The sequence below is a fragment of the Triticum urartu genome, chromosome 3A, assembly GCF_056163025.1.
Source record: "Triticum urartu cultivar PI428250 chromosome 3A, HENAU_Tu73, whole genome shotgun sequence".
In the NCBI taxonomy this organism is placed as follows: Eukaryota; Viridiplantae; Streptophyta; class Magnoliopsida; order Poales; family Poaceae; genus Triticum; species Triticum urartu.
Genome location: NC_141875.1, coordinates 612,747,184 through 612,771,155, shown reverse-complemented (window position 1 = coordinate 612,771,155; position 23,972 = coordinate 612,747,184). Strand labels below are relative to the sequence as shown.

General features: G+C 44.4%; 2 protein-coding genes across 3 annotated transcripts; one reads left to right on the top strand and one right to left on the bottom strand.

Moving 5' to 3' along the window:
- Nucleotides 1-589: 589 nt before the first annotated feature.
- On the top strand, nucleotides 590-9,083 carry LOC125545413 (erythroid differentiation factor-like protein). Of its 2 annotated transcripts, XM_048709338.2 has the most exons (9): nucleotides 590-878; nucleotides 2,018-2,136; nucleotides 3,872-4,079; nucleotides 4,156-4,708; nucleotides 4,786-5,037; nucleotides 5,211-5,402; nucleotides 5,506-5,580; nucleotides 5,668-8,025; nucleotides 8,552-9,083. In XM_048709338.2, the coding sequence occupies exons 1-9, from the start codon at nucleotides 736-738 to the stop codon at nucleotides 8,843-8,845; spliced, it is 4,194 nt and encodes a 1,397-aa protein (XP_048565295.1). In that variant the 5' UTR covers nucleotides 590-735; the 3' UTR covers nucleotides 8,846-9,083. The 2 variants fall into 2 exon arrangements, with proteins under 2 accessions (XP_048565295.1, XP_087369710.1); XM_087513584.1 differs by lacking the exons at nucleotides 590-878; nucleotides 2,018-2,136 and adding an exon at nucleotides 2,668-3,603.
- Nucleotides 9,084-9,938: 855 nt separating this feature from the next.
- On the bottom strand, nucleotides 9,939-12,452 carry LOC125545416 (putative magnesium transporter NIPA6). The gene is made up of 9 exons (XM_048709342.2): nucleotides 12,124-12,452; nucleotides 11,898-11,954; nucleotides 11,711-11,801; nucleotides 11,433-11,593; nucleotides 11,221-11,348; nucleotides 10,991-11,128; nucleotides 10,713-10,805; nucleotides 10,517-10,634; nucleotides 9,939-10,431 (listed from the first exon to the last, which is right to left on the bottom strand). Exons 1-9 carry the CDS (start codon nucleotides 12,275-12,277, stop codon nucleotides 10,289-10,291), a joined length of 1,083 nt encoding a protein of 360 aa, XP_048565299.2. The 5' UTR covers nucleotides 12,278-12,452; the 3' UTR covers nucleotides 9,939-10,288.
- Nucleotides 12,453-23,972: the final 11,520 nt, after the last annotated feature.

Below are 23,972 nucleotides of genomic sequence, written 5' to 3'. Positions count from 1 at the left end.
TTCTTCCGTGAGAAGGCATGGCCGTGCCTCTCGAAAACGGGAAAAAACATATTTTTTTTCCTTCCATGTAAGATACAGTTTTACTTCCGCGAGAGACATGACCGTGCTTTTCGGAAACTGAAAAAAACTTGTTTTCTATTTTTCTTCTTTTACAAGAGGCATGGGTTTTTCATCTCGTTTTTTATGGGGAAAAAGTTCGTCAAAATCTATCAACATGCGATCTAGTTTTGAAGAATTCGACGCGATGAATTCAATGGTGAAAACAGTTTGAGATTTGGACGATCTCGACGTGAGGAATCCAACGATAAAAACGGTTTGAGATTTGGACGCACGCTTTAATAGATAAAATATTTTAAATAATTGAATTTTCGAAAAAGGGGAAAACTCTCATTTTTAGGGTAAATAATTGGATTTTCGAAAAGGGAAAAACTCTCGTTTTTTTTTTTGAGGGGAGGGAAAAACTCTCGTGCTACGATAAGTCGAAGGAGTACTCCTAAATTTGGCCCGTGTAGTAAGCGTGCCGTGCCTGACACACTCTAGCCAGGTCAGGCCGTGCCAGCCCATCTGGCCAGGTCTGACTCCATGACAGGCCCAAAGGGGAGCGGTAGAAGCGTCTAGCACTCTCCACTGACTCCGTGGGCGTTCGTCAAGCCGGGCACGGAACGCGCTGCCGCTGCCGCGATCCGGGCGAGCTCCACAAGCCGACGCCGGCGGCGAGGAGGAAGGACGGCTCCGATGGACGCGTCGGGGGAGCTGCAGTGCGTGGGGCGGCTGGAGATCGCCGCGCCCCCGCCGGCGCGCTACCTCCGCGTGGGCTCCCTCCCGGTCCCCACCGACGACTCCGCCTACCTCCCCGCCCTCCTCCCCTCCGCTTCCCCGTGAGCTCCCCCTCCTCTCTATTCTCCGCGCCCCTGCGCTTGTTCGATCGAAGTGGCGCGTGTGCAAGCCTAGGCGCCTCTAGCTGATGCTTCGTGCGATTTGATGGGCTCTGATGCAGGCTCCTGATCGAATCCATAAGGAGGCTGTTCAATCCGAATCACCCGAGCGATTATGTTGCTTAGGGCTTGCGTGTTGAATGCGATTGTGGGATGTCGAGGGCTGTGCTGGCGAATTTGAGGTAGAATGCGATTGGGGGAGAGCACTATCTGCTTTGCTTGTGCAGTTAGAATTGTTCCTGATTGTGATTCGTTTGTGAGGGCTTAAGACGGTACTTGTATAGTAGATCCTGGAGATGAAATGTGAATCCCTTCTTCAGTTACTGGGTTGTTATGATATTATTTTGGGGGAGAGTGACTATGGCGAAATGATCAACCGGCGTGCTTGCTGCTTGCAGCAAAGATCGGTCTAGCGAATGGTGAACACACTGTATCTCATTGTAGCGGTTACAACTTACAAACTAGCAGAACATAGATTTTGTGTTGGAACCTACAACCTAGAGTGGTGGGGGACACTATCTCCACCTTTCTCTTTTCATTTGGACAGCATCAACTAACGAGCATGTAGTCACAATCATGCTGGGAGCCTGGGAAGTGTAAAGTGACGTGTAACTGTTACCGAATGAAATTTCTTGTAGTCCGCAAATGTCCGAGTAGAGCCTGGAGATGAAATGTCAACCGCTTCTTTCGTTAGTGGTTTGTTATGGTATATTTGGGGGCAGAGTGACTATGGTGAAGTGATTACGGGCGGGCTTGCTGCTTTTAGCAACGACGGGTCCAGTGATCGTGAATGCACCGTATATCAATGGAGCGGTTACAACTTGCAAACCTGCAGAATATAGATATTTTTTCTGGAACATAGAATGGTGGTGGACACTATTTCCACACACACACACGCGCGTGCGCACCCTCTTTTTTTTTGCATTCAGACAGCATCAGCTAAGGAGTATGTAGGCAAAATCATGTTGGGAAGTGTAACGTGACACATTACTGCTATCAAATGAGATTTCCCCTTGTCTGCAAATGTCTGAGTAAGGAGAACCACTAGTTTAATCTTGCTCTTATTGTCACAAATATTGTAGGACTGGGACTGGAGCTCCAAGGTATCAAATGCTGCCACTGGAGACTGACCTCAACACGCTCCCCGTGATTCCAAACCTCCCGGAGAAGGTTTTCCCAACGGATGCGAAGAGTACTGAAGGTGACCTCTGTCGAGCCTTCGTTGTTATAGTTTGATCATCAAAACAAGATTCTAGGCTTCTTGGCAATTTGTAGTATAAGGCAGCATTACTGATGGTAAAAACATGCGTGTGCTATTAAAATTATAACTGTTTTAGCGTGTGGTAAGCATATGCGAGTCAAAACTGTCACGATTGGCTGCCTTTTACATGTATCCAAGTGATTTCTCAGCCACACCCTATATAATTAAATGATGTTTGGTATTTACAGTTGATGGATGCTATACCTGTGAAAACTCTAGGTAACATGACCTGGTGAATTATTATTCAAGCATATTTGGTCGGTAGCAATAAACACCCCCCCCCCCCCCCCCCCGGGTACATTGTTACCGGTTAACAAACTTGTATATGCTTCTTCTTGTGAGTATTACCCTTGTAAATCTGAGGTAAGAAGTGAGGCTGTGAGAGAGTGAAAATACCAGCTTTGGGGTTTGCTATTTCATGTTCATGATACCTTTCTATCTCATCTGATGAGCTTTTGCTGCAGTGGTACATGCAGCAGCAAAACCTTTCAAATAACGGGAATCAGTTTCCCTAAAAAAAATAATAACGGGAATCAGTCTGTTTGAGATACCAGTGTTGTAGTGTAACTGTGTAAAGCACAGGAGGTGAAACTGTAGTAGTCCATGGCGCACAGCAGGAACAGTACATAAATTAGTAATCCAGGAGGAGAGTTAGGCATATTAGGAAAGAGTCCAGAAGAAGATTATGCAAGCTAGAGATATAGAAATAGCTAAGAATCTGTATCATGTTTGGAATTCATAGTAGTGGGTTGTTGTCTTCAAAGGCAGGCAAGAAACATATTTCTCTCTTCCTATTGCTGTCGACAACATCTATCTTCCAGCCCACTAACCTTGTTCTAATTATCTGAAACGGCACTTACCCGCAGGATGCCACCTAGGCCACTGCCACATCATTCCTACAATTTGCAAAAGTGATCTGCTGTCCACCAGTTTTGCTGAAGACAAAATACGGGTGGCGGACTTAAATGCGCCGCGGTGCCGCCTACCGATTATATGGAAAACTATGTGCTCGCATTAATGCATTGATATATTTGGAATTAATAAAAACAGACTAAAGAATATCGGGGTGGTTAGTAGAAAGCCTAGCAAGCCGCTTCAGACAAACAAACAACAGATGATAAAGGCGATCCTACGTAATAAGATAAGGAAGCACCTCCCCTTTTGGTTATGTGAGCCTTCGCCTTTCCCTTCCTCATCTATCTTCCTGTTCCCGTTCTTAGCTCTCCACCTTCCCTTTGCTGTTTCCAATAAAAGCTCTAACCCCATCGGCTCAAGCGATAAACTGTGAGGCGAGCATTCCGTCTAGCAAACGAACAGGTTCAAAAGGCTTAGGTGACATCATGGGGTGGTACTGACATCTTCGATGGTACCCGTCCGTGATTGCTCTGCTTCGTGTCAGCAGATCTGGTAAAAACCTTGTCTTCTTTTTTAGGCTTTACGAATTCGTTGCGTGATTGCACAGAAATTATCCAACTAATTGCATTAGTCAGGCGATGATAGGCCTCTGGATCAGGTATTCGTGATGGTTCCCCACTAGCACCGAATACGCGGCCGACTACCATCTAGGCGGTGTGCTTATCACACTGCTGTCCGCATGATCCAATAGTCCCAAATTATTAAAGTTGTTTGGCATGAAATACATTTCTGTTGATATATGTTTGTTCATATTCTTCAGGATTACGGTGTGGAAGCGGACTTTTCAACCAAAACTTATCAAGGAAGTGTGAAGCACTAGCTGTGTCAGGCCTAGCCGAATATGGCGATGAAATAGATGTGATTGCTCCAACTGATATTCTAAAGCAGATCTTTAAAATACCTTACTCTAAGGCACAAGTATCTATTGCTGTTAGCCGTATTGGAGACACACTCATTTTAAACTCAGGGTAAGGTGCTCACAACTTTAAAACGATCATACTCAATGTAGTGAATGCTAATGCTCCACTCCACATTGCGTTGCAGGCCTGATGTTGATGAAGGTGAAAAGATATTTAGAAGACAAAATAACCAACCTAAAGGATCTGATCCTTCAATTTTAAAGAACTTCGCGATGCACTCGGTTAGGGCAGAGGCTTGTGATTGCCCACCAAGTCATCAACCATCACAGGAAAAGCAAACAGCATCCATGTTGCATGGACCCTTCGGTGATAGGGAGGGTTCCTTTGATTCGTCCTCCTCGTCTAATTTTAGCACGTCGCCGTATTTGGATCAGAATATCAGTAAAAGTAGAAAACCGTCACATGGTACTTGTGAAAGCCTGTACTGGGGTGCAAGGGAAAATAAGCAAAAAGTTCCAGGATCGGACCCCATTAGGAAAACCACTCGTGTTGGTGAAACCCCCAGTTGTGAGGTGCAAGAATCTGAGAAGAGTAGGAGAGTGGGGAACAATGGATTTCGGAAGGTTTGCTTTTGGCAATTTCACAATTTCCATATTCTCTTGGGTAGCGACTTGCTTATATTTAGCAATGAGAAATATATCGCAGTCAGCTTGCACCTATGGGATGTTTCTAGACAGGTATGCTTTATTTATTTTTTAATATGCCTTTATATTTTCTTTCCTTACTCTCTCTATTGACAAATTGCCTTTGATAGGTTACTCCATTGAACTGGCTAGAAGCTTGGCTTGACAATGTTATGGCAAGTGTGCCAGAATTGGCCATATGCTATCATCAGAATGGTGTTGTCCAAGGCTATGAGCTTCTAAAAAATGATGATATATTTCTACTTAAGGGTGTGTCCGATGATGGCACACCTGCATTTCATCCACAGGTTGTCCAGCAAAATGGCCTAGCTGTCCTAAGGTTCCTTCAGAATAACTGTAAGCAAGACCCTGGTGCATATTGGGTATGGCTTTTGAACCTACTTATGAAGTTATGATAGTCAACATGTGTTGGATATGTTCCTGTTCAACCTTTTATGTTTGGATATTTTTATGTACAACTTGATTTATTTAGCAGTAGACTGGTAACCACCAATGCTAGTTCTTGTGCACTTATACTGAAGGTTTGCTTTCTCAGCTCTACAAAGGCGCTGAAGAAGATGTTGTGCAGTTATATGACTTGTCCATATTACCTGAAAAACGTACTGCTGGTGATCATATATCTACGTGCAGTCCTGTGTCTTCTTTAATGAACAAGGGGAGAAGGGAATCACTTTTCTCTTTGGGCACACTCCTCTATCGCGTTGCTCATAGGATGTCTTTATCGAAGGTAACAGGGAATTGACACTCTTACTTTGCTTATTTACAGTTTTCTTTTGAAGATGTACTTATGTACAGCTTTACTAATTGATAAAGGCCTTATATGTTTGCAGGTACCTAGTAATAGAGCAAAATGTGCAAAGTTCTTCAGAAAATGTTTAGATTTCCTCAGCAAGCAGGATCACCTGGTACTTTATCTATCATCTCACTGTTCTACAAATCTGTTATTTTCTCGGTGAGAAATTTGTCTCATGATTTCTTCTTTCATCTTTTAGGTTGTCAGGGCATATGCTCATGAACAGTTTGCAAGGCTCATCCTTAAATGTTACGAGGAGTTGGAACTGACAACAGAATCATTTCTGCTTGAATCGGAAGTTACTCTTACCGACTTGGATGATGAGTCTCCACAGCTGAGCCTTCAGAATTTACCATCAAAGCAAGATGATGTATTGACAGAGATAAGCAAGGATGAGCCAGCAGCCGTAGATAGTATGTTGGAGTATTCACAATCAGAATCTTCACGTGGTCATGTTGATACTGGTACTGCATCTTCAACTACAAAAGATGTCTCTGATGATAGCCTGCTAATGTGTCAGGCTGGAAACTCTCAGATATCAAAACCAATTGCTGATGCCATCTCCTCTAAGTTGGCAGCTATACATCACGTATCACAAGCTATCAAATCTTTAAGATGGAACCGGCAGCTGCAGAACAGTCAGGATGATTGTGTTGACAATGCAGACACCATTTGGGAGAGACCTGTTGACTTCTCTTTATGTAGATGTGGCGATGTTGATTGCATTGAAGTTTGCGACATTAGGGAGTGGCTACCAAAACTGAAAATGGACCATAAATTGTGGAAACTTGCTCTTTTGCTGGGTGAATCTTATCTGGCACTTGGAGAGGCGTATAAAAATGATGGACAGCTTCATCGCACTCTGAAAGTTGTGGAATTAGCTTGCATGGTTTATGGTTCTATGCCTAAACATCTAGATGGTGATGAATTCATCTCATCCATGTCCAATAGTTCGTTGTGCCTTGAAGATGGTGATCTAAACTCAAGTCTTGTATTGGATGAAGCAGAATATTTCAAGAATGCAAAATGCTTTGGTTATGATATTTCTGCTCAACAGTTGCCTCCAAACTATTTATTCTGGGCCAATGTGTGGATGCTTGTAGGCGATGTCTATGCAGAATATCACCGATTGGGCAGCCATCAAGCACCGGTGCTCCATGAGCAAAAGCCTGAAGGTGATCTTAGGATGTCAAATGAAGTTGCAATGGAAGTCAAACGTCTTAAGAGAAAATTGGGAAAAGATAAGCAGAATTGTGGAACATGCTCACTGATAAACTGTAGCTGCCAAAGTGATAGAGCAAATAGTGGCAGTAGTGCAAGCAGTAGTAGTCCTGAGGCCTCTACATTGCATGGAAGAAAGAAAAATAAAAAAGCATCTGGCAGGAACATTCGTTCACAATCTACTGAAATTAAAGAGAAACCTAATGCGCAGGAAGCTATCGGAAGTTCTGAAGAAACTCAAAACAGCACGAATGATACTCGTCTTGAGAAAAGGACGGTGGCAAAGGCTGAACTTGATCATGATCACACCATGGATAATCAGTCAAGTAATGCTGATGCTATTCCTGATAAACCTAATGGCGATGTTTCCAGTGGGAGCGGTGGTATTTTCAAGTACCTTGTAGGTCCTAAACCAGGAGATGCTGAATACAACTTGTGTTCTGCTATTCACTGCTATGGTGCAGCTAAGGGAGACATGTTTGCATTTCCTGTGCGCTCAGCAGAGTTCTTCACCATTCTTAAGAAAAGAGGTTGGGCATTCAATGAACTTGGCCGCATTAGACTTGAGAGTAAAAATCTGAGTAGTGCTGAGATTGCTTTTGCTGATGCTATTAGTGCATTTCAAGAAGTCTCTGATCACACAAATGTTATATTGATCAACTGTAACTTAGCTCATGGTAGAAGAGCTTTAGCAGAGAAATTGGCGTCGAGGATAGAAGAATTTCAGATGTATGATCTTCCTGAAGGCTCATATATGCAATCCGTGAAGTCTGCCAAGTCGGAATATTTCCAAGCAATAAACTACTATACAGCAGCTAAGAGGCAACTGAAGTATGCTATTGCTGACAATGAAGTTGATAAATCACTGTACAACGAAGTTTACACCCAGTATGCCCATACCCACCTGAGGCTCGGAATGCTTTTGGCAAGGGAAAGCTTTTTAACTGGCAGTTACGAAGGTGGACTTGTTGATGAATCATCTAACAGAACAGTTCTTGAGATTTCAGCAAGTGATGCTTTTCGGGAGGCTTTGTCTACATACGAGTCCCTTGGTGAACTTCGCAAACAGGAGGCTGCTTTTGGCCATTTTCAGCTTGGTTGTTATCAAAGGGATCTGTGCTTCAAGTTCCTGGATTTGGTTAACAAGGAGGTCAAACAGAAGAACGAGGATAAATTTCGTAAGAAAGCTAAGTGGTATGGTTCGCTAGCAGAGAAGAACTGGCAGAAGGCTTTAGAATTCTATGGTCCAAAGACGCATCCTACCATGTTTCTTAACATCCTTATGGCACAATCAGCCCTTTCTACTAGCATCTTTGATTCGTTTCATTCTAGTGCGGTATGTTCTTCCTGGCTTGCCATCTCCTCCTATTCTAGTTACTCAAGTCTGCTAGATCTTAGTTACGATTATTCTTTTCTGGCATTCCGGAAAGGGCATTACCTGTCATACAATTTGAACTAAAACCACGACACTTATTCTGGAACAGAGGGAGTAGTTGCGTGCAGAATCGAGAGGCGCAATGTCATTTTATTAGAATCGTTTAGTATGTTGCATTTTGCATTTGGTTAATACATTATGATTGTAGTGTTAAGAGTAATTTTGCTGAGTACTGTTTTTTTACTGCTAAGCAGCAGGAGTTCTACGTAGGGATGTTTGGGGGGAAAGGCATCAGTAGCGGTACATAAATCACAATAGTTCACTGCATTCTGGGTTGTGGTTAGTAACAGCGGGCCGAAACCGGTTGAGCATTTAGGTTTGAGGCTATGCGTTCACTTACGTGCGCGCCTAGGATGTCTTATTTGTGAATGTGGAACGGGATTTCTTCTGTGATATCATAATCATGTTTCTTGGTATCTGTTTGAAGATGCTTGAAGCCGCGCTGATGCACTTGCTGGAAGGCCGCCATGTTGTCGAAGCGAACGAGGAATACTCAAACGATGTGAACCTGGACATAAAGCCGAAGTTCTGGAGCCAGCTGCAGAGCCTGCTGAAGAGCATGCTGAGGAACCTGGACACGAGCAGGCCGGCAGCCTCCGCCGCCGGTCAGGCCAACGGCGGCGGCAGGGGTGACGCAGCCAAGCTGAAAGAGATGTATCGTCTGTCTCTGAAATCTTCCTCTCTGGGCCAGCTGCACGCGCTGCACAAGCTCTGGGTCTGAGCAGACCCTCCGGTTCACAGTACGGCTACTGTGCATGTATGATATATGTTGTTGCTTAGTAAGCATCTTCTACTTTGAAGTTTGTGGGTTGTTGTGACGATCCTGTTGTCTGGTGTACTTGTCTAGGGAGATATAAGTCGTACTGCTATATGAACTGGTACTGCTAGCAAGTGAATAATAGCCGTGTAATAAAACTTGTGAACTTATAGATGATGAGGCAAACAATGAGTTGCAGATATGGTTGCTTTGCTTGTAGAGTGGACACCTGGTTCCGGTCAGAGGAGTCTGAATGCGTCCGCTATCCTGGAAAGCATCCAAAGAGTAAGAACTTCTCACTGTTCGAAGTCCATATCCAAGAAGGCTTGTCGCCGGTCCACATACGAGATTGCACGGCAGTTCATACGTTTGGTTGGGCTTTTCCTTGGCTTTTGCACCTTGGCTTATATAAGCCAAAAAAGCTCCTATCTAGGGGATTTCGGCTTCTTTTTTGTCTCTAAGTAGTCCCAACTACTGCAGGAGGAAAGGCCCTGCAGAACGTTTGTTCCATCCTGTTTCCTGGCAACGAGATGGACTTCTTCAGACGCCACCTCCTGTTCGTGAATATATTGCACCACGCTATGAGGAAAAACTCAAAACTTATTCAACACAATTGCTGTGTTATTACAACACAGGGTTAGGATCCTCTGCAGCAGTTTACTCCCTCCGTAAACAAATATAAGAGCATTTAGATTACTTAAGTAGTGATCTATAGGCTCTTATATCTGAAGTAGTGGTCTAAAGCTCTTATATTTCTTTACAGAGGGAGTGCCATGTAGTACAGTCACTGCCATGTGGACCCGGCCCCACATGTCATCCGCACTACAGCATCATACAATCTGCAGAGGATCTCAACACACAATGTTGTGTTATTATTTCTTTATTATACACCAGAAGGCTTACCGGTATGACCCAACAGAGAACCTTCTCAACCCAGACGCAAACCAGGATGACCACCCAGGTGGAATTGCTTCTCCACAGATACAATCAACGGAGTGTACAATGCAAACCTAAAACAAACAATACATCGACTGAAACATCCCGAGGCCGACAAGGGTGAAACAAAATGTCACACTAGCAACAGAAAGTGTTGTGTGCTTTGGTATTCACATCAGACAGGCAACATCATCTATAACATCCCTCACAAACCCCCTACAACAACATCATCCTCACACGACGGTGCGGTTTCTACAGTCCACAAGTATACAACACCTAGCTTCGACGCAACCGGTTTGGTCATGGTATGGTACAACACGATGTGTCTGCAAAATTTTCACATTTTTTAGGTCAGGATGGCCTTGAGGGCGTTAATACCGTCCGTAACAGGCCCCGGCGGCCACCCTCTCCACATGAAGGCCTTGAGGCTGGCTGGCACATATGAAACGCATATGCCGTCCTGGGAATTTTCTAGACGAAGTAGTCCTGGCGCATGACGGTGATGAAATTGCAGGGAAGCGACTCGTCCTCCTTTTGCTTCCCTACGTCGCCGTTTCCTTGGATGTGCCAATATATCTTTGGAGGGAGGGGCGCAGTGAGAGATGCATAAAGGTCTGCAGTCATATGGAGAGAAAAATGATCAGCACGTCGGAATATGATATTTCTCCTGCCATTGTACCAGGCTTCGCGAGCATGTACCTGGGGACAGATTTTGATCGGATTCTTTGGTGGAATGTAGCACAATAATACCGGCAAGAACTGTGAGAAATCCACAAGTCTCGGAGGCAATAATGCTTGCGCTCTGCCCAGACCAATCCTGGATAGTCAGGAAAATACAAGTGAGCTAACCAATTAACACAGGGGTCAAGAATGCCTGATGTTTTAAATTGCTCACCTTGAACATTATGGCACTTGCGAAAATAGTGAGGGTTGTGAACATGGCATAATAGATGGGAGAAACCAGCGCTGTATTGAAAGTATCCAATGCCTGAAAGTTGAACATAACAGGTGATGTGGAGATCAGGGTATTAGGATGTGATCGGCAGATCATGTGACACATTATCGAACAGAGCTTCAAGCAAAACTTATGGATATAATTTATTTATTTTCGTTTTTATGAATATAAGGAACAAAAGTTCCCTTTTTACATATCAAGATCAGGCAATGAAGTACCTTGTTCAGGTAAACTAACTGGATGATTAAGCATATAGCTGAAACCGTCACAAACAGCCATGTCTGGAAATACCCAGCCTGGTTTACGCCCTGAATGGTAAGTTTAATCGCAATGCCCACAGCCTTGATGCTCATTACCTAGCAAGACACGGCATCAAGCGGATGTCAATACTCATATAGCAACAAACCTACTATAAGAAACCAGAGGCGCAGTCATGCAGAGCAATTACCGTGAGGGATCCGATAACAGAGCAAATACCAACATAGATCATTATGTTCGTCTGCCCATACCGTGGAGCACAATATAGCATAAGAAGCAATGACACAGCCACTGCTAGAGCAGCGTAGCAAAGGAAGGCTGCAACAACATTACAGATGAAATGTCAAAAGGCAAGTCCATTTTTATGGCAAGCAACCGAATGGAGATAGCATGGGAGCTTACTAGGTTGCGTTGCCAGCCGCCAAATCTGCTCCACCGAGTCCGGGGACCTCTCCTCGGGAGCGTGGAGGATGATCACCGTCGACCCAACAATGCAGAGAATACAGCCCAGGACGCCCACCCGCTGCAACTTCTCATTCAGCATGAAATGGGCTAGAACAGCACTGTCCTCCAAAAAAACATCAAAGAGGCGCACACACATGCACATGTCAAACAAACCTGGAGAATTGAATCCAAAAAATGTTATACACGCGAGCTGAAATGAGGGCAAGCAATTTTACCTGACAATGATGCTGAGTGCGCCGAGCGGCGCGACGAGGACGGCTGGCGCAAACATGTAAGCCACGAAATTGGCGGTCTCCCCAACAAGCACTGAAAAAAAAAGTTTAGGTTGCAATGAGACATCTGGATCCAATTCTCACATGACTAAGGAACAGACGAAGGGCAAGCGGATGAGGAGAGGCTTACTGGTGACCATCCCGACCCACCAGAGCGGCTCCCAGAGGTACCCATACCCTCCGACACCTGCAATTTTCAGAGGACAGCGAAGGTCACGTCACCACGGATACGCGGAACCGGGCGCAAAGGATCCGCCTTTCTCACGAACCAGAAAGACCTAGAGCTACATCGAGGGGGCACGAAAGCGACAGCGGCGCCCTCGGGTGAGGAGGCGAGCGCGGACGGACGGACGGACCTGCCCGGGAGCCGACGGCGCCGGCGCGGCGGAGGCCCTTCTTCTTGACGATGAAGCTGACCCCGACGAAGGCGGAGGAGGCGACGGCGAGGAGCGCGCCCTTGAGGTTGGCGGCGAAGAGGTCGCCGCCGGCGTCCGTCGCGGCGGGGCTCATCGTGCGGCGGCGCGCGGCCGGCGGCGCATTTGAGGCGGGCCTCTGCCTCTGGGTGGGTCTCTTCTTTTCTCTACGAGGGGCCGGGGCCGCTGTATGTATGCCTTGTCCTGGCCGGCGATGCGCACGATGGCGTCGGGAAATCGGACGACGGAGGGGGGGAGAGAGAGAAGGGGGGGTGGAGAATTTTTCGAATTTATACGCCCCCCGTTTTCCATTCCATTTCGCCTTTGAGTGACATTGCTTCGGGCACATCGGCCCCGCCACATCAAAGTTTCGTGTTCCACTTGTGCTTTGGGACTTGGCGGTCAAGTAAAATTTTCAGGGGGTTGAGTCAAGCTTGTATTTTTATTTTATTGTGTTTTCAATACAAGCAATCATGCAGTTCGTGTCAAGGCACGTTCTAGATAGTGCAGCTGGAAACAGGAGTGTTTCAAGAAATATGTATTATGTACTCATAATAATTAATCATGTAACGGGGCATACATGTTTAGTGGTTCAAGGGCAATCATACCCATTATATTCTAGATTTTGGTAAGATTTGATTTTATTTGAGTATGAGTGCGGGAAGGCAACATAATTTAGATTTAGTCGGGTTTTGGTATGATTTGATTTGATTGGGTATGGGTAGAGAAAGTCAAGATTTTTTTTTGGACTTAGTTGAGGTTTTGGTAAGATTTGATTTGATTGAATTAATGCAGGACATGATTTTAATAAGATTTGACTGATTAGCGCAGAACATGGTTTTCATAAGGACAAGCAAAGGAAAGCACCGATTTAATTTAAATTGTTCTAAAACAAGAGGGGGGGGGGGCGAAAATACATTTGATGGCGTACAAACATCAACTCTTAGTAGACATAAATACATGGCATTTGGAATATACTTTTTAACCAGAAAAGCATTTGGAATTTTTCTTGAAGGAATTCTAGTGTGTAAATGTTGTCTATTATTTTGGTGGTCTTATATTTGGTTCTATCATGGCTAGAACCTTGTTTTTCAAAGGGACGATATCAATCTTTATTAGGCTGGTCGTAATGGTAGTATCATAGCTAGTATCATGCATGTCAACTAGACAATTTTGATGAGGTGTCATAACATTAAATGAAGAAAGAGATGATGGAGTATCATATCATGATACCGTATCATAACAAATGCTATGTTATTTTGTGTAATGCATGGCAACAAATAGAGTACTTTTTTTAGCATCAGTACAGACACAAGCGCTTATATACACGCGCATACACTCATCCCTATGAACGCACACACGCACACCCTACCCTTATGAGCACCTCCGAGAGACTGAGCCGGCATATCATCTTGAACCGAATAATGTGAGCACCAGGATTGGAACCCTGATGGGTTGAGGATACCACTGTTCACCTAACCAACTCAACCATAGGTTGATTCGCCAATAAATAGAGTACTACGTAATACTAATATATGATATTATGCATTAGGGAGGTAGTATCATACACTAGTATCATATGCATGATATTAGTATATGATACTTCTCATTACAACCAGGGATAAGCAACTATAAAATACCGGACAAAAGGGTGCAACAATGACCGAGACGGCGAAGCGCTGCCAACAAAGCGGGGAAAACACACATTTCAATGGCTAGAGGGAGCACAAGGCTCCGGCAACGTGGTAGTTTAGCAGGTAAATCATGCAACCTCACAGCTCTCCACATCCTAGCCTAATGTTATCAATTCAAAAAAAAAATCTTAGATGTTACTGAATGTTCTATTCAAACGTTATTATGTTCCTCTCTTTCCAAATGCACATACGCACTAGGATAAGCATTGTGTTGAAGTCGTGCCTTAATCTTTTAGAAGACAACTTCCTAGTCTGAAGCCACTAGTCCCCATTCTTGTTCAAAGTTGTTGCCAGAGATGGAAAAGTCGACCGATGCCATTGTTGGGCTAGATGCGTCATTTGAGATTATGGGTAGTGAGACAACGCTGGTGAATCCACATGAAGATCTTGCACCGAGAAGGAGACCCTTAGACCAGACAATATTGGCGCAAACAAACGTGGGTGTTGCAAGAAGAGTAAAGGGCATCGCGGAGGGACGCCAAACAATGATGACAAGAGTATTAGGACGAACCATGTGTCGGGCAAGCAACCGCTAATGAGTACATTATACTGTAGCATATGGTCCATGCAAATGTAAAATTGAACGGTTAATCCAGATACGAGCATATCGCCGCATCACCACCGCATTTGGCAAACAAGAATTATACAACAATCTGAAAAAAAATCCAACCAGAGGCTAAGACTAGGTTGTGGCTGTGGTTACGGTGCAAAGCATGATCTCAACTGTGGGCATCTGCGTTTATATTATGTTAAAAAAAAGAAGTAAAATACGATCTTTCAAAACCTGGTTCAACATGCCTTTGATAATCAGTACTCCCTCCGTAAAGAAATATAAGACCGTTTAGATCACTGCAAATAATTACTTCAGCACCAAAATTTGCCACTTAAATGTCTACAAACAAAATAGATTTAAGAGTTTATTTTACCCATCTGAATACATGAACCATGCAAAGGGCACAGCAAGCTGGAGGAGTGCGCATAGCAGAAGGCCTGCCCCTTTTCACCCAGGCTACTAGAAGCACAGGGGCTAGAAAACGTAGGGCTCGGTGGTGCCTCCTCCAATCGGAACGTGGCGTGAGACGAGACAAGGGTAACATGGCCCGGGGGTCACCGGGTCAGCATCTGCCCAGATCAGGTACAGGTACAGCCAAGCCGGCGATCCAGATCTCGTCTTCCCTCGGACGCTCGGATCCGTCTTCCTCGCTCTGCAGTGACGACAACGAGCGCCTTGAATGCCGCCGGAGCGGAGCGATGGGTGGCCGGCCGGAGCGGGCGGGCCCGCGCGTGTTCGTGGAGACAGACAAAAAACGCTTGCCGCCGGCGCATGGCCCGTTGATCTCGCCTGATTGGCGCCTTTCTGCCGGTAGGTGGGGGTGGGAGCCGTCGCGTCGAGACCGGTGATCGCTAGGGCCGATGCGGATGGAGTGGTGTGGCCGGCCACCCGGTGCCACTGTCTAGTGTCTACTGTCGCTGCAAGTGCCACTTGTCGCCTTTTTAGGATAACCTAATCTGTTATGCGTGGTTAGCAAAAGTTAGGCCTCTCGCAATCTTCGAAGGAGGCACTTTCGCTTTGATAGTGCACATCAGATTTTTTGTCTGCCTCTGCTCGATGTACTTTCTCCGTCCGAATTTGTAGGTTTTTACGTTAATCACATTTCTAACGTATTCCCTATCCGGCGTCAGAGGAGTATAAACAGTTAGTATTACTCCTCTAACGCACATCTAACCGATTCCCAATCCGCCATAGTTGAGTAAAAATTATCCTCCGACGCCAACTATTTCCCTAAATATACTTGCTCGACTGAGGCTGGAATAAAATTTCCGGCGCTCCCTCGCCCACGCCCACCTTTGCTCCCCTCCTCCCCAACACCCCTGCCCCCGCCGGTGCACCAAGCGTTCAACTAATTTGTCCCGCAAAACCTCAACTGATTCAAGGGCTAACGATGTGTCACCTACTAAGATGGGGTCATGGAGCTGTCATCTTGGACCCACCTAAGACCCCACGTTAGTAGACCAACAGGCTCGTGAGCTTATAAGCACATTCGGATATCCACTTCGGGATATTCACTCGGATGCTATTCATCCACTCAGACACACTGCAGTCACTTGGCCATACTCACCCGCACTCAGACAAGGGAGGCGAAGAGGCTGAACGGGATCTGGAGCGTCCGAGAAGCACGATGCCTGGCATAAAGTGTAGTTAAAGCATCAGTTACCAGTAATACATGTAATAAATTTCATCCTTCATCTCCCCTTGTAACGTAGACATGATGAGGGGCGGCGAACTCAATATAAGCCGCCCCATAGTGCTGAGACAAGGGTTCGCATTCTATTGTAATCACTAGACACCAGAGAAACATAGCCTCCATGCTCGAGAAATAGGGTTGTTAGAGCATCTCCAGCTGTTCGCCCCCCAGGGGTTAGAAAAAGCGTCGCTTGGGGGCGAACCAACGATATTTTCAGCGTGGGAGCGATCGGGTTCCTAACCGCCACCCCCGGTCGCCCCCAGACGCCCTTTTTATAAATATTTTTAAAGACAGAATCGGCCAAAATTCGGCAAACACGACATAGATTCGGCGATATTTAGGCGTTCCACGGTTTTTTTACATATTGAAAACATAATCTACTAAAGAAAGAAAAAAACTGCTGTTGTCACGCCTACAGGCCGAAGAGCTTGCTGAAGGCGTCGTAGTCGCCATCGTCGTCGTCCTCCTTCTCCTTCTTCACTCCGCGGCCATCCTGGACCCCTGCCCGAGGTCGCCCTGGCAGACTGGTTTGGCCGGTGGCGGCGCGTCGTCGTCGCTGTCTGAAACGTCCATTTTGCATCATGTTTTTCTATTGTTATTTATGATGTTTTTATGCATAATAATGCTTTTTGGAGTAATTCTAATGTCTTTTCTCTCATAATATGCAAGGTACACACAAAGAGGAAGAATTCCGGCGACTGGAAATCTAGACCTGGAAAAGCTACGTCAGGCCACCTATTTTGCACAACTCCAAATAAGCTGAAACTTCACGAGGAATTTTTATGGAATATATAAGAAATATTGGAGCCAATAAGTACCAGAGGGGGCCCACCAGGTGGGCACAACCCACCTGGGCGCGCCAGGGAGCCCAGGCGCGCCCTGATGGGCTGTGCTCCCCTCAGCCCACCTCTGGTGCCCATCTTCTGATATATAGGTCATTTTGACCTAGAAAAAAATAAGGAGAGGACTTTTGGGACGGAGTGCTGCCGTCTCGAGGCGGAACTTGGGCAGGAGCACTTTTGCCCTCTGGCGGAGCGATTCCGCCGGGGGAACTTCCCTCCTGGAGGGGGAAATGTCATCACCATCACGAACAACTCTCCCATGTTGGGGAAGGCAATCTTCATCAACATCTTAAACAACACCATCTCCTCTCAAACCCTAGTTCATGTCTTGTGTTTAATTTTTGTACCGGAACTATAGATTGGTGCTTGTGGGTGACTAGTAGTGTCGATTACATCTTGTAGTTGATTACTATATGGTTTATTTGGTGGAAGATTATATGTTCAGATCCAATATGCTATTTAATACCCCTCTGATCTTGAGCATGATTATCATTTGTGAGTAGTTATTTTTGTTCTTGAGGTTACGGGAGAAATCATGTTGCAAGTAATCATGTGAACTTAATATGTGTTCGATATTTTGATAGTATGTATGTTGTGATTCCCTTAGTGGTGTCATGTGAACGTTGACTACATGACACTTCACCATATTTGGGCTTAAGGGAATGCATTGTGGAGTAGTTATTAGATGATGGGTTGCGAGAATGACAAAAGCTTAAACCCTAGTTTACGCGCTATTCCATAAGGGACCGATTGGATCCAAAAGTATGGTTAGAATTTATTCTTAATACTTTTCTTGTAGTTGCGGATGCTTGCAAGGGGGTTAATCATAAGTAGGAGGTTTGTTCAAGTAAGAACAACACCTAAGAAGCGAATGCTTGCAAGGGGGTTAATCATAAGTAGGAGGTTTGTTCAAGTAAGAACAACACCTAAGCACCGATCCACCCACATATCAAATTATCAAAGTAGCAAACACGAATTTATTCAACATGATGAAAGTGACTAGATGAAATTTCCGTGTACCCTCAACAACACTTTGCTTATTATAAGAGACCGTTTTGACCTGTCATTTGCCTCAAAAGGATTGGGCTACCTTGCTGCACTTTTGCTATTACTATCATTACTTGCTCGTTACAAATTATCTTGCTATCAAACTACTCTGTTACTTACAATTTTAGCACTTGCAGACATTACCTTGCTGAAAACCACTTGTCATTTCCTTTTGCTCCTCGTTGGGTTCGACACTCTTACTTATTGAAAAGGCTACAATTGATCCCCTATACTTGTGGGTCATCACTGTCCTCGAGGACGATGACGCCTCCCTCGTCGTGGCCACGGCGGCGAGCGGCGATTTCCTCTAGGGCGCGGCGCTGGCGCTCCATCTCCAGCCAGGCCCAATCCTCCCATGCCCACTTCATGGCGGTCTTGTCGTCCAGCGAGTCATCGTGCTCTCTCTTCACGGCAGCGAGCCCCAGCTCTGTCTTCGGCTTGACGAGGCAAGTAGGAGTCGAGGAGGAGGCACGGCCGCCCTCGTTGATGATGAGGGCAGCGCCGCGGGTGCGTTGGCCGAGCGGCGTTTCCACAGGCACGGCCTTGACCCTAACGAGCGTCGACGACCCGGAGGAGCAGGAGGAGGAATGCTACTTCTTGAGCTTGCGTTGGTTTTTCCTTTGAAGAGGAAAGGGTGATGGAGCATAGTAGAGATAAGTATTTCCCTCAGTTAAGAACCGAGGTATCAATCCAATAGGAGAAGAACGCACAAATCACCAATACCTGCACAAACAATCAAACACTTGCACCCAACGCAATAAAAGGGTTGTCAATCCCTTCAAGGTCACTTGCAAAAGTGAGATTTGGTAGAGATAAATAAAACTAAACAAAAGATAACTAAATATTTTAGGTTTTTTGGTTTATAGATCTGAAAATAAAAGATTGCAAAATAGTAGATCGGAAACTAATATGATGAAACTAATAGGTTTTTTAGGTTTCACTAGAGGCTTCTTTCTTGAAGGCAAATAATACGGTGGGTGAACAAATTACTGTCGAGCAATTGATATAAAAGCGCAAAGTTATGACGATATCCAAGGCAGTGATTATGTAATATAGGCATCACGTCCGTGTCAAGTACACCGACTCCTTCCTGCATCTAATACTATTACTCGACACATCGTCCGACTCCTTCCTGCATCTAGAGTATAAAGTTCATAAAGAAAAGAGTAAACCTTTAAGTAAGATGACATGATGTAGAGGAATAAACTCAAGCAATATGATGTAAACCCCATCTTTTTATCCTCGATGGCAACAATACAATACGTGCCTCGCTACCCCTACTTTGTCACTGGGTGAGTGATAACCCACAAGTATAGGGGATCGCAACAATTTTCGAGGGTAGAGTATTCAACCCAAGTTTATAGATTCGACACAACGGGAGCCAAAGGATATTTGAAGGTATTAGTAGCTAAGTTGTCAATTCAACCACACCTGGGGATTAATTATCTGCAGCAAAGTGATCAGTATCAAAGTAGTTTGATAGTTTTGATAATAGTGATAGCAGCAATAGTAATAGTAACAGGGATAGCAGTAATTTGTAGCAAGTGTAACAGTGATGATAGCAATAGTAATGCAGCAAGATCAATAAAGATAAATTCGTATGCATTGTATCAGTGACTTGTTGGATGATATTCATCATGAGACAGTTATAACCTAGGGCGATACGACACTAGCTCCAGTTCATCGATATAATGTAGGCATGTATTCCATAAATAGTCATACGTGCTTTGTTAAAAGAACTTGCATGCCATGTTTTGTCCTACCCTCCCGTGGCAGCGGGGTCCATATTGGAAACTAAGGGATATTAAGGCCTCATTTTAATAGAGAACTAGAACAAAGCATTAACACATAGTGAATACATGAACTCCTCAAACTACGATCATCACCAAGAGTGGGCCCGGTTATTGTCACTCCGGGGTTGTCGGATCATAATCGTAGTAGGTGACTATAACTTGCAAGATCGGATCTAGAACATGGATATAATGATGATAACATAAACGGTTCAGATCTAAAATCATGGCACCCGGGCCCAAAGTGACAAGCATTAAGCATGGCAAAGTCATAGCAACATCAATCTAAGAACATATTGGATACTAGGGATCAGGCCCTAACAAAACTAACTCGATTACATGATGAATCTCATCCAACTTCTCACCGACCAATGAGCCTATGAAGGAATTACTCACTCTCGGTGGGGAGCATCATGGAATTGGCGATGGAGAAGGGTTGGTGATGACGAAGAACGAAGATCCCCCTCTCCGGAGCCCCAAACAGAATCCAGATCTGCCCTCCCGATGAAGAACAGGGCTTGGCGGCGGTTCTGTCTCGTGGATCGCGATAATTCTTTCTCCCTGTTTTTTCCTAGAAATATGTGATTTTATAGTATCAGGGGGTCATCTGCGGGGCACCAGGTGGGTACAACCCACCTGGGCGCGCCAGGAGAGGGGGCGTGCCCTGGTGGGTTGTGCCCACCCAGGGGCCCTTCTCCGGTAGGTCTTGGCTCCAGAAATTTTTATATATTATATAAAAATTCCTCAAAAAGTTTTGTTCCATTCTGAGAACTTTTATTTCTACACAAGAACAACACCATGGTAGTTTTGCTGAAAACATCGTCAGTCTGGGGTTAGTTTCATTCAAATCATGCAAATTAGAGTCCAAAACAAGAGGAAAAACATGAGAAAAAGTAGATACATTGGAGACGTATCAACTCCCCCAAGCTTAAACCTTTGCTTGTCCTTAAGCAATTCAGTTGATAAACTGAAAGTGAGAAAGAAAAACTTTTACGGACTCTTTTGCTGTTGTTTGCATAAATAAGCTTAAACAACACCCAGATTTTCAGCCAACATTATAACTAACCATGTCAACAATAACTCTTAAAGATTATAATGAATCATATCAATGACATAATCAGCTAGTGAGCAATAATAAGATATCTCAAATAGCAACACGTTGTCAAAACAATCATGATATAATATGACAATAATGGTATCTCGCTAGCCCTTTCTGAGACCGCAAAACATAAATGCAAAGCACCTCCAAAGTTCAAGCAACGACTAAACATTGTAATTCATGGTAGAAAAGATCCAGTCATGATGCACCCAACATTAGCTACACACGATGCATAAATCATGACAGCTGTGCTCTACTCAGTTTCTGACGCTTGTTTTTTTAGAAGGTGATGACACAACATAAAAGTAAATAGAAAGTCCCTTCGCAAAGGGAAGCGGTGATTTGCAGAGGTGCCAGAGCTCAGTTTTTAAAACAGAGATAAATGATATTTTGCGACATGCACCCTTCTTATTCACTTCGCGACCATCAGTTATCAACATCTTCCATGCTAAGCACGCTAGTGTGGCGGTTCCCAAGCGGTAAAAGTAAAGGTTTTGACTCCATTGGGAGTTTTTGTTTAATTATTTCAGAGATGAACTCTTTTTCATGTTTGCAGTTTGGGACTGGGCATCCCTATTACCGCCCATTTTCTCGTGCGATGGCGAGTGAATAAACACTCGACCTAAGAATAACCCGCTTAGCACGGAAGATATTGACCACCTCCTGTCGTTCCATGAATGATCCAGGCACACAAAACGGATAATTTTTTAGAAGTTTTTAGAGGTGGCACATGCAAATTTACTTAGGACGATAGGGTAATACCGTATATAGGTAGCTATGGTGGAATCATCTGGAATAACTTTGGGTTCAAGGTTTTGATGTACAAGCATAGTTCCCACTTAGTACAGCCGAAGGCTAGCAATTAAGATTGAGAAGCGGCCAGCTAGAGAGCAACAATGTTCATAACCATGCATTATGCATAAGTAACATTGGACACTAGCATGATTAGGATATGAACACCATGAACATAAACATTATAGAGGCTATGTTGGTTTTGATTCAACTACATGCATGGACATGTACCAAGTCAAGCCACCTGAACATTCAGAGGAGGATACCATATCATCATACTACATCATAATCATCTTAACGCTATGTTGATATCCAAGATAAATCATTATTAACTCCCAGCTATTTATGCATGGCATGAGAAACTATAATCTCTAATTGTCATTGCAAACATGTCTAATCATAATGGGCTGAATCATAGGTACTAGGTTAAACATATTTACACAGACAGAACAAGTCGAGTTCATACCGGTTTCTCGTTGCCACGTCCAGTTCATCGAATGTCGTCATTATTGCCTTTCACTTGCATGACCGAATGATATGAAAATAATAATAGTGCAAGAGTGCCATGGACTAAGCTGGAATCTGCAAACATTTTATTCAACAAGAGAAGACAAGGTAAAATGGGCTCTTTATTAGTTCAACAATTATTCATATGAGAGCCACTCAACATTTTCATCGTGGTCTTCTCCTCGGTACTAACTCGAATAAAAAGAAAAAGAAATTCAGATAAACACATTGAAATATTTTTGGAGTTTTTGGTTTTCTTTAGCAAGCAAATAAAAGGGAAAAGCACAAACGAGAAAAAGTATTTACACGGGAAAGCTCCCAACAAGCAAAAGAGGAACAAGGAAATCTTTTTGTATTTTCTTTTTAGTACTACTACTAAGCATGCATAGAAAGTAAATTAACTACAACTAATTTTTTGGGGTTTTTCTAAAGTTTTTCAAACACACAAGAAGAAAGCAAGAAAACAAATCTAAGCATGGATGATACAATGAAAAAGGTGCGAGCACCAACAAATGGAATAAGTGGACATGAATGTAATGTTGGTGAGAGACACATACTACCCCAAGCTTAGGCTTTTGGCCTAACTTGGTAATCGATCAGTAGCCTTGAGGGTAGTATGGATCCTGAGGAGCAGGCATCCACTCATCCCACTGTTGAGGAGAGGGCATCCACTAATCCCACTGCTGAGGTGCTTCCGCAGCCTCTGCAGCAGCGTGAGCGTTCCAGTAGGCGATGATGTCTGCAGGCATAATCCGGTATCCGCCCCTGGCAACAGAATTAAACAAAGCAGGAGCAGGCAATGGAATAACATCACGAGCTTTAACACTATAGTCCAAGTTGTAGAGAATGGCAATGTCAGGACGATCATGTGCAAGAAAGTGATGGTGATCCATGGTTGCACGATCTAGGTAAACTTTAGTCAGAGGGTAATCATGAGGGCGTATCGCTACTCCGAAATGAGTTGCCAAACGAGTGGCAAAAATCCCACCATGTACTTTGCCCTTGGATGTATTAAGATGCAGGTGACGAGCCACAATAGCTCCCAAGCTATATGTGTTGTCGCCCTCTAATGCATGACGTAAAACAGTAAGGTCTGGTGAACTAAGTGCACCCACCTTTTCCATAGCAAGCAAGCATTTGGTAATAAAAAGTGCAAAGTAACGAACAGCGAGAAAAATGTAAGCCAGCGGCAGTGATGGCCGACACTCCTTTCTCATCACCCACTGTCAAAGTGCGATAAAAGGCCTCAGGCTCGGACGGCCTAGGCTCAGCCAAGATCCCATCAGACAGGATCATGCATATGTCACAAAACTCAGTAAGTGGTATCTGATGGTTTTCAGCATATAAATCAAAGCTCACTTCAGGAGGATTATTTCTAGGCAAGAAAGTAAAGCTCTGAACAAAGATGTTTGTGAGAATTTGGTGCTGGTCACACTCATCTGCGATGAAGTCGGTGAGGCCGGCGTTGGCAATATATTGCGTGAACTCCTCAAGAATTCCAGCATCTTGTAGGAATGGGGTGTGCGGCCATTCGCACGGTCGTACTTCCGCCAACCCCCGAGGGTGGAGATCATTGTCGGAAGACTCCCCAATAACACCCTTGGAGTTCTTCATAGATTCAAACTTCCTGAAGATATTCATGTCCGCGTACAATTTTCTGAAAATAAAATTTTTGGAGTGACAAAAATTTGTCAACAAAACTTTGTAAGATTGATAGCAACTACTCATAGGGATATAAAGAAGCCTGCTACCTCTTGAGCACTGCGTTGGATTTC